The sequence below is a fragment of the Echinops telfairi genome, unplaced genomic scaffold (assembly GCF_000313985.2).
Source record: "Echinops telfairi isolate 266 unplaced genomic scaffold, ASM31398v2 ScPeMD7_2291;HRSCAF=2852, whole genome shotgun sequence".
Lineage (NCBI taxonomy): Eukaryota > Metazoa > Chordata > Mammalia > Afrosoricida > Tenrecidae > Echinops > Echinops telfairi.
The window spans coordinates 1,035,035-1,045,766 of record NW_022106189.1 but is presented as its reverse complement, the minus strand read 5'-3'; the positions used below and the strand labels follow the sequence as shown (position 1 = coordinate 1,045,766).

Sequence of the window (10,732 nt, the reverse complement as noted above, 5' to 3'; positions counted from 1 at the left end):
GGGGGGGGGGCTACTTAAAGGACAATTTGTACAGGGGTCTTACAGGAATATCATGTCCCCCTGCGTATATGACACAACTCATTGCCACCAAGTCATTATTAGCTCCCCGTTTCCCTCCAACCTCCCCTGCCATATACCCCCAACAAACGATTAATTCAGTTACAGTCTGTCAAAAAACTCCAAGCCACTGCCATCGAGTTGATGCTGATGTAATGACCCTATAGGGCAGGGTCGAACTGCCTCTGTGAATTTCTGAGACTAACTCTTTGCAGCGGTAGAAATCTCCATCTTTTTCCAGAGTAGCGGCTGATGGTTTCAAACTGCTCACCTTTCGGACTGCAGCCCAATATGTGACCACTACACCACCGGAGCTCCTTCTCTGCACACAGGCTTCACTAAAAACAAGGTCCCATCCTTCCTAGACTGGCAGCAGTGAGCAATTTCCAGAAGTAAGGGCCTTCTGGCCCAGAAGCACAGGGTGGGGAGTGGGGCTTAGCGGGGCAGAACATGTGGGGGAGTGGGCGTTGGTGCCATCACCTGGTCCTGGAAGCCTGCCAAGCCCTTCTCTTCACCGGTCCTCTCTGATGGGGAGACAGCAGCAGAAACCAAGGCCCAGAGCCCAACTGGTCATCCCATCCTTGAGAAGCTGCCCCCTGCTCAGCTGGTGCCCCACACTCACCCAGCCAGGCCCCCGAAGATCTCTGTGACATAAGCGTAGTCCCCACCGGACTTGGGGATGGCGACTCCCAGTTCAGCGTAGCACAGCGAGCCCAGGGCTGTGATGCCCCCACCTAGGACCCAGACGAAGAGGGCCAGGCCCACGGAGCCTGAGTGCTCCAAGACCCCCTTGGGGGAGATGAAGATGCCCGAGCCGATGATGTTCCCTGCGGGTGGAGAAAGGGACCCGTCAGGCTTGGGTCCCCTGGGCAGCCCAGACTTCTCTGTCAGGGCTCTGGATGCTCAGGAGCTTGGGCCACTCCTGAAGAGGTGGGCCTTGAGGTGTGTGGATGCCACTCCCACCCTCCCCCGCCCCACCACCCACCCACCAAATTGCCCATGCAAACCCACTAAGTCCCACAGTGAGTTTACCATCTTCCAGACACCCCCACGTACCTGATCCATCCAGCCGGGCTTCCCTGCCAGAGACGGGTCCCATCTGAGTCACTCTACCCCCACATACCCACAGGGTAGTGCAAGCACAATGAGCCTGCTCTGTCCCCTGAATAGTGGCTGGGTCACTCCTGAGCATCCCAGCCTGACCAGACTCCGCCCCTTGCCCCAGCCTCCTGTTAGGCACCCAGCATCTGTGCAACCTAAGTGGCCACGCCATTCTCCTGTCTCTCCTATCTTAGTGGCCGGAGTCCAGCCCTCTTGGACTGCTTTGGGTTTGGCCCTCTCCTCCTTGCCCACCCCCCCCATGGTATTCCCTGAGCCTGCTCTGCATTTACCCTCCTTCTAGGGCCCCCAGGGGTCCTCTCTGACTGAGAGCCCAGGTTTCGGACCCCGGCTTCGAAGCCACTTTGTTTCCTAGTACAATGAAGATGTCCCAAGTCCTGGGCAAGGGGCAGAAGGATGAGGGAGAAAGACGGGTAAGTTTTCAGGGCTGGGGCTGGTAGTCAGCAGAAAAGGCTTGACTGGGTGTAGATGGCTGCAAGCAGGGCTTACCCAGCCCTGGAAGACTCCTGGAAACATGGCGCTGGGCCCCTTCTCACCGACTCCTGCCTGCTCACCCTCCCACCTCATTATGGCCTAACCATGGGGGGAGATGAAAGGAATACATGAAGCTCTCTGCTCAGCCGCCAGAGGTGTTGCTGTGTGCAGTGTCTGCTCAGTACTCCACTCCCTCGTCCCACCCTGATGGCCGCCAAGTCGATTCCCACTCAGAGAGACCCTAGAGGGTAGGGTTGAGCTGTTCCTTGGGGCTTCAGAGACTGAAACTCTTTATGGGAGCACAGAGCCTCATCAGTCTCCCCAGAAGTGGCTGGTGGATTTGAACTGCTGCCCTTGCAGTTAGCAGTCCAATGCATAACCCATTGTACCACTAGGGCTCCCTCAGTGACATAGCAGTTGCTCTGTAAGTATCTGTTGATTAAACTACCAAACCAATGGATTTGGTTCTGGCTCATGGTGACCCTGTGTTTGTCAGTGTGAACTGTGCTCCTTGGGGGCGCCAAGGGCATGCTTGTTCTTCAGATGTTGATTGCCAGGTCTTTCTTCTGAGGCACCTCAGGGTAGTCTTGAACCACCAATCTTTGGGCTAGTGGTTGATCGAGGTGCCGTTGTCACCTCCCAGGGACATGACTAAAGGATGAGTAAGTGGCATACAACGTGGCATCAGTGAGGTGACTTGCAGGGCTCACTTCCTCATCTGTGAAGTATGGGACAACAGTCCCTCCCTGGCCTTCCTCTACAGGGGCCTGCCAGGGACAGAGGGATGGCAGGCACCCCAGACTCAGGTACAAGTGGAATTGAAGGGTGGCAGGCTGGCCCAGGTGTCTGGGAGGGGGTAGGGCTGATGTCCTTTGTTCTCTGACATACTGAGAAATGCTCTGTTGTGCCTTGACTCCAGAGCCGGTTCCTGGGAGGAGCTCCTAGCAGTCAGGGTGAAAGGGTAGGGAGTGCTCTGGGCCCTTTGGAAGTGTTCCTGGGGTTTGTACTAGGCCCTAACAGGAAATCACCCCTAAGCCCATAGACTACACAGAGGAGTCAAGTCTGCTGAGGCCTTGAAGCAGGATTGCCCCCCGCTGCTGGGGTCTGGGCAGGGTGATGGCAGCTTCACGGGCAGGGCTGGATGAGGAAGCTGCAGTGGCTACCAGTCTGCATGCACCCCTGCCCCCACCCCGGGCAACACAGCGTTCCTGTCTGGACGGCCTTGGCACTGCACTTGGTTTTCTGGTCACATCCCAGGAGACCTAAATACAAGCCAGATAAGAAGCAAGGCGCTCCCGCCCCACCCTGAGGTCAGTTGTGAGGAGAGGGGCTACGTCTTCATGAACTCAGGTGGGGTGGGGGTGGGGGCCAGGGCCTGGGTGGGCCCTTGGGTTTCTAAAGGGCCTTTGAGGCTGCTCTAACCAGCGGGCAGAGCCTCTGTTCTCAGGACCTGGCGGAGCAGAATTTGCCAAACGCCAGTGAGGTTGGATGCCAGCGGGGGCTGGGTGGCCTTGAAAGGATCTGGGCACCTTGAGGAAGGGAGCACGCAGGGTCCTGCGCCACCTGCCCTGTGGGGACCCCAGGCCTTGGCACAGTTCAGCCCTGCAGGGATCCTTTGGGCATGGTCCCTGGGCAGCCACAGCTGGCACGTGGTCCTCCACACTGGGGTCATTACTGACCTGTGTCCAGAGGCTGTAGACTCTGCTCTAGGGGTAGGGGCCGGTATTGAGGGGACATGTGGCCTCTGGCTACAGGAGTCAGGACCTCTCCTTAAATAGCTCCCAGGACTGGGGTTTGAGAACAGTGCTTGCACTTCAGAGACCCTTAGGCACCTCTTGCTCTGGACTGAAACAGCCACGGGGACAGCTGTGGGCAAACTTAGCCTTCAGGGCTCCTGTTCTGAAGGAAGAGAAATGGTAGGGACTCTAGCCAGACAGGGTGTGTGTGGGGGTTGGGGGGGGTGGCGGCGGGGAGACTTGGAGACACTGCTGGGTGTCCAGGTAGGTGTCTGAAAGCACAGAAACCATCTCTGAGCCCCATCCCCAGCTCCACAGCCCTCCACCCAGAGGCCTGGGCTGCCGTGGTCTCTGCAGAAGCTCTGGTTGGGGGCTATAGGTGCCTGCCACCAGAAGCCCTCCTTGCCATCTCCTGTGGCCTGCCCTCCCCTCAGCCTAAGGGCAGTTTTGATCACTTTAAGATGTTTGGCCTGATGGGGCTTACAGGACTCTGCAGGCAGGAAGAAAGGACCATTGTTCCCAGGCTGTGGCTGCTGAGCACGCTGACCTACTTCTGGGAGGCAGCGCAGAACAGGGAGGTCGCAGGGTGCACCACTGAGGTCATGTCTGTGAACACACCACCTGCCTGCCTGGCGTGTGTGTGTGTGTGTGTGTGTGTGTGTGTGTGTGTGTGTGTGTGTGTAGTGAAGGGGCTGACTTGGGGAGGGAGCAGTAGGGTCCTGCGAGGTCACACTGCTGGGCAATGCCCCCTTCCCCATCTAGGAGCTGGCTGTGTGAACCCAGGCTGGTGCTGCCTCTCTGGGCCGGTTTCCCTATCTGCCAGGTGGGGTCACTGGCCTGGGGGAAGCATCTGTGAAGGAGATGGACAGCACGGGGTCTGCTTGCCTTCCTCTGAGGACAGTGTCTCCCAAGTCCACTGCCTCCCTGAGGTCTTGTCCTGGCTGCTAAAATGGCCCCTGGCCCATTTCCAGGGGACAGACAGGAGGCAATTCCTTTTTGTGCCCCAGTGGATCCTGCATCCCAGAGAGGAGAGTGTGTGCCTGGGCTGTTGGGATGTGGCCCAAGCCCTGTTGTGGGTGTGTTCCAGTAGACCTGGCCATAGTGGGGCTTCCTGCTGCCAAGGGGACACACTACCCTCAGGGCAAGAGACCCTGGGACTCTGGGCCTGGCTAGAGCTTGGCCTTGGGCTGGGTCTCCTTCCCTTGCACTGTGCCCCCAGCTTAGTTTATGACCATGAGGCCTCTGGAAAGTGGGCCCAAGGTTTTGAGGGTCCTGGGCAGAGGTGCTGACAAGTTGAGAACTGCCAGACCTAAAGTGAAGCCCAGACCCTCAGGCCAGGAGCCTCACCCTTGGGTGAGCCCCTCAGGCTTTCTGAGCCTTATTTGTAAAGCTGGTGCACAGTGCATAGGGATGGGAGGTAACTGTGTTACACAGTCTGGGAGGCCGCGGAGGGCCCCTCTTACCCTCACCTTCTTGGGAGAAGACACTGGGGACGTTCATCTGGTCTCTGAAGACCTGCACTTGTCACCTCTTTCTGAGACCTGGGTGAAGCCTGTCCCCCGGTTCCCTTGAACACAGGAGCATCCTGGGGGAGGGGGGCATGTCAGCTACCCCTCTGGCATCAGCCCAGGACATTGCTGGGGCATTGCCAGGTCCAGGGTGGGGGGCTTTGGGTGAGAGGGGAGCAGGCTTGGAGAGTCCCCTCTGCCTGGTTGTTCAGCCTGCCTGGCTTTCTGGGACTTGGGTGAGACTTGGGCAGCCCCAGCAGAGTGCAGTCTCCCAGAGGCATCTTATCTAAGTCATGGTGAGCTCCCTGATGCTGAATCCCCGGTCAGCCCCAGACCTCCTGCTAAGTGACTCACCGGAAGCAGTTGGCACCTCATTACCAGTATCCCCCCTCTTTTGGGTTTCCTCCCTCCTACCCCCATGGCAACATCTTCTATGGTCCCTTTGCTGGCTATGGTCACCCCGACTTCTCAGCACTGGGCACCCAGGGCTCAGCCCTGGGACTCACTGCTTAATATACTTACTTGCACCCTGGCTGCTTTTGCCCAATATCCTGGTTTAAATTCTATGCAGACATTGGCAACCCCAAATGTATACCCCTACCTGGTTACAGACCTTTCCACTAAACTCAACCTGCATACTCAGCACCCACCACAACCAAGCCCATTGTCGTCAGGCCCATCCCCCTCAGTGGTCCATGAGGACAGAGGGAAACTGCCCCACAAGGTTTGTCAGGCTATTGATCTTCAAGGACGCAGACAGCCTCCTCTTTCTCTTATGGAGTAGTTGGTGGGTTCAAACTACCAACCTTCTGTTTCACAGCTGAGCGCTTAACCACTGTACCGCCAAGGTACCTTATCTCCAACAAACTACAGAGCTACTCACTGCTACCCAGTCAATTCTTTCTCATCACGACCCCATTCCCTTGTGGAGTGGTGGGTAGGTTTGAACTGCTGACCCAATGGTTTGCCGTCAATGCCAAACCCACAGTGCCACCATTTCACACTTGACATGTTCAGAATTGAGTTCTTGGCTTCCACAGGCTTCCCCCTAACCTGCCCCTCTCAAAGTCATCCCCCAATCAATCAATACATAGCAAACCATCCTCCCAGCTGCTCAGGCTAAAACCTTGACTCTTCTTTCTCCAGACCACATCCAGTCCATCCCCCCACCATCCTGGTCTCTAGCTTCCAAACTTATGGGGGACATCGGGCTGATCGTCTTTTGCCCAGGTGACTGTAGAAGCCTCCTGGCTGGGCTGCCCTGGTCCCCACAACCTCTTCACCAGATGAGCCCATGCAGATGTAAGTCTCATCAATCCTATCCTGTCCCTCTTCAGCGAAAAATGCTCCAGGTTCCCATTTTAATCCCTGTTGTATCTCCATCAGCAGCCCTGGTGCCATAGTGGTTATGTATTGGACTATGATCCACAAGATCAGGATACCACCAGTTGTTCTGAAGGGAGAACTACAGGGCTTTATGGAACATGGCAGTTCTATTCTGTTCTATAAGGTCTTGATGAATTGGCATCGAGTCAATGGCAGTGAGTTTGGTTTTATGTCTTCAGCACCTAGGACAGTGCACATAGTAAACTCAAAAACCCAAACTCCTTGCCATCAAGTCAATTCTACTCATAGTGACCTTGGAATACAGGGTAGAACTGCCCTGTGGGTTTCCCAGACTGTAACTGTTTATGGGAATAGAAAGGCACATCTTTTCCCCATGGAGCGGCTGGTGGATTTGAACTGCTGACCTTATGATTAGCATCCCAATGAATTATCACTACGCCATCAGGGCACACAGTATAAGCTCAAATATTGGTTAAGTAGAATGATCCTGTCCAGTGCTTTTGGCTGATGTGGCCCTGGTCCCTAGAATACAGCTTCGGATCCTCTGTTTCCTTATCTGTGAACTGGGGCCACAGTGAGACTTGGAGGCACTCTAATACAGGATTATGTCTCCTGGGACTCACAGCACAGAGGGACAGGGGCTCTAGGGGTTTCATCCTTTGAGCAGTCCTGCTGCCTCCAGTCCTAGAGACCACAGCAAAGGCCCTGGTCAGGGGGACCAGAGCAGGATTGGCTCATGAGAAGATGGGCTCATGACCCAGACCCCTTGATCCCTGACCTATACGCCCTGGATGAACTGGGCACTAGAGTCAAGTGCAGAGAGGTGTGAGACAGGGCCAACTGGTGAGCAGAGTCAGGTGGAAACCCCCACTGCTGGGGCCTGAGTATGTCCCTTCCCTGGGTGTCAAATGAGGGAGTGAGTTGGCCAAGATGCCCATGTCAGAAACAGACCCTGCATGCACAGCCTCCGGGGACTCCTCTGTCCACCTGTTTGCCCACAGTGGGGTGTGGGGCTCAGGAAACCTAGCTCAATCCTAACCTCCCTGAAAGCTTAGAATCTGGTCCCCGTTGGCCCAACACCAGGATGAAGAGCAACGTGGCTCAGATCCAAGTCCAAACCATGCTCTAAACCCAAGGCCCACCATTGTCACAATGTCACTCAATTGTAGACCTCAGTTTCTATGTCAGTAAAATGGGTACAGAGAGCCTCATCTTGCAAGGTGGGAACATAGGTTGCCAATGCAGTGTTCTAAAAGGTGTAGTACAGTGCAAAGAATGTAACACTATTTGCCCACCCTGGTCCCCATCTTGACTGGCTCTATTCTCTCTTGTTTGTCCCCTCTAGTGGCTCCTTGCAGCAGCCAGAGGGAACTGTCTTACACTCATTGTAGGTGAAGTCACCCTCCTGTGCCTAGTCATGCCACACCTCCCCCTCCTTGAGCCCGAGGTGGCTATGGGGTAGCGGGTGAGGGAAGGACAGGATCTCCTAGGGTCTCGGTTTGGACGCTGCTGCACTCCCACTGGCTGGGGAAGGGGAAGCCTGGTCCGGTGAAAGCCTGTCATCCATCTCCTAGGGCACAGGGAACAGAACAGTCCCTTCCAGGAAGGGCACAGAGGCACTTGATGGGGTCACAACACAGATGTAGCTTAGCCTAGTTCCCAAGGAGTCAATGTTTGTGACCTGGGACCCCACCCCCCAACCACCACAACCAAAAAAACTTCAAACTCACTGTCAATTCTGACTCAAAGTGACCCTGTAGGATGGGGAATTGTAGAATTGCACCTTGAGTTTCCGAGATTTTAAATCTTTCCTTGAGTAGGAAGCCTCATCTCTCTCCAATAGAGCTGGTGGTTTGGAACTGCTGATCTTGCGGTTAGCAGCCCAATGCAAAACCCACTAAACCACAGAGCTCCTATCACCTGGGAAAGGGAGAAAAATTCAACCTCCCTTCTTTCTGTCCCCTAGCCCTCTGGCCACTAGAGCTTCATGCAGGACAAACAGATCCATTCACAGGTGGAGAAGCTGGGTCAGAGTGAAAGGTCAGAGGGCCGGGATCCCTGCCCAGGAGCACTGACCTTCTGGCAGGCCTGGTCTGCCCACCCCAGCTCTGGTGTCCCCCAGCCACTGGCTGCTTGGTCCCTCTCCCTCTCATGCTGCTGCCACACTGCAGTAGTGACAGACTGAACCTGCTTCTGCAGTTCCGGGTTTTAAAGAACATGACACCTAGCATGCAGAGAGGCTCCGTGGGTGCCACAGTCCAGAACATGGGGACCCTGCACAGGGTGCCTGCCTGCACAGCCCCACCACACAAGGCTCGGGCTTTCAAGGGCCAGACCATATTTCCGTTACACAGAAGAAAAAGCTGAGGGTTTTTGACTTGCCAAAGCCCCAAACTCAAAAGCACAACCGCCACCCAGTTGTTTCTGAATTGTGGATTTCCAGGACTCTACAGGAGTAGAAAGCCTCATCTCAATCGTGTGACCTTGTAGGACAGGGTAGAACAAGCCCTGTGGGTTTCTGAAAGTCACGTGGTTATCCCACAGACTTGAACTGCTGACCTCGTGGTTAAGCAGCCCAACTCAGAACCGCTATGCCACCAAGGCTTGCCAAAGACCCGCAACCAAGTTAAGTCTGGAGAGGGTGATCCGATGAGCGATACCTGCTCCTTACTCTCCAGGTTAGAAAAAGTTCAGGGCGCCTGGGAAGCGGGGGTGGGTGGGTGGGGGCACAGAGAGTCCTGTGAGCTCTCGGTGGGCCCTGCCTTGACCGTCAGAGCGCGATCAGAGGAGGGTCGCCTTAGGGACGCCCGTGTCCCTTGCTCGTGGTCTCAAGCGTCCAGCCCCCGACCTGGCCCCGCGGTCCGGGCCGCCGCCACGTCGGTCCCCGCTCACCGATGATGATGGTGCAGGCGCTCACCAGCCCGATCTCCTTCTTGAGCGCCACCCGCTCCGAGGCGCCGGGGCCTGGCCCCCGGCCGGGGGAGGGTGAGGGCGCACGGACCGAGTTTCCGCGCGCGCTCGGCTGCTGCGTGTGGCCGGCCATGTCGCTGTCCTGCCACGTCCCCGCTCCCAGTGCTGCCCTGTCGTCCGGCCGGCCTCCAGTCCGTCGGTCCGTCAGTCAGTTAGTCTGTCTGGGTGTGAGCAGACCTCGCTGCTCCGACAGCGCCTACAGGCGGGCGCATGCGCTGGCGCGGGGCCCGGGCCCCCAGCCCTGGGCGGCTTGGGGCCCCCTGGAGGGACGGAAGGAGGGTTGGCGGGCAGCCCCCTTCCCCACCCCCTCCTTCAAAGGGAACACCCCCCCACCTCTGTCCCTCCCTCCTCCCCCACTACCCAGTCCAGGCCAGGGCAGGAGAAAGAGGACTTGGGGCAGATTTAGGAAGAACTTCCCAATGGAGTTAGCGGAGGAAGGGGCCCGCCTGGCTCGGTTCCATGAATTTGCTGGTGAGGAGTAGGGGTGGGGAGGGGAGAAGAGCTCAAAGACAGGCTGCCCCTGGCCCCGAGGAAGCTGGCAGAAGGAACAACAGCCGCCTGTACTGGGGACCCACCCTGTGCCAGCACCTCCGTAAATCCTGGCGCAGACCGAGGGCCGGGCTGGGGCGGGGCGGGTCGGGGCGCTGACCCATTCTGCAGGTACGGGGCTGAGGCCCAACGTGTCTCGGATCCTCCTTAGAGTCCTGAACCCCGGGAGGCTCAGCTGGGGGAGGCGTGGGACCCCTCTGGCCCAGGGATCAGGAGACGTTCTGCACCCCAGTCAAAGGTCTGGGTTGAAGACCTTCATTCAGAGGGGCCTGTGTGGGAATTCTGGAGCAGACTGCGCTCCCCCCCCCCCCCCCCCCCCCCCCCCCCCCCCCCGTCTGGCTTGGGGGGAGGGGGCAGGCCGGACTGCTGGCGGCTGCTCGCAGGTCAGAGGCTGGCTTCCGCGGGCCGGGTCCTGGGCGCAGGGCCCGCCTAGTCCAGCCCGGTACCTGCTCCGACTTTCGGGAGGACACCGAGAGGGGCGTTGCGGCCCTGGAGGTGGCGGGAGGGGGTGGAGAGTTTGGGCCCGAGGGAGACGGCCTCCGCCCGGAAGTCGCTGGCCCCGGTCGCCCTGCCCGCAGGCCAGACGCAAGGGGGCCGCATCGGGGCCACCGGGGCGGCCGGCCGGGCGAGCCTGGCACGGGGCGGCCGGCGGCGGAACAGCCTTTGTCCTTTCCTGGCGGCCGCCGCGCCGCGCCGTCCCCTGCATGTGGATGAGGCCGCGCCGGCGCGCTGCGCTCCCCGGCCACCAGGGCCGACGGCCGCCCACCGGCCAGGGTGGGGCGCGGGCGAGGGGCGGAGGGCGTCGAGGAGGGAGGTGGGCGTGGGGGGGGGCTTTGCGGGGCAGGAGGGGCGGGCGAGGGGCACGACTGTGGGTGGAGATGTTGGGGGTGCGTGGAGGGGGAGTCCCCCCGGCGGAGAGTCATCCCCCAGCTGCCGTCGGAGCCCGGCATTCTTGGCGTCCTCTGCCTCCCG

The 10,732-nt window shown here is 58.3% G+C and overlaps 1 protein-coding gene across 1 annotated transcript in view; it reads right to left on the bottom strand.

The window, feature by feature from the left end:
* Positions 1–9,290, bottom strand: part of SLC7A10 (solute carrier family 7 member 10) — a 14,930-nt gene extending 5,640 nt beyond the window's left edge. Inside the window, exons 1-2 of the mRNA XM_004704720.2 lie at positions 9,134–9,290; positions 680–884 (exon numbers count right to left, since the gene is read on the bottom strand). Of these exons, the coding sequence (XP_004704777.1) occupies positions 680–884; positions 9,134–9,284 (356 nt within the window). The 5' untranslated portion in view covers positions 9,285–9,290. The remainder of the gene's footprint in view (positions 1–679; positions 885–9,133) is intronic.
* Between the last annotated feature and the right edge of the window lie 1,442 nt (positions 9,291–10,732).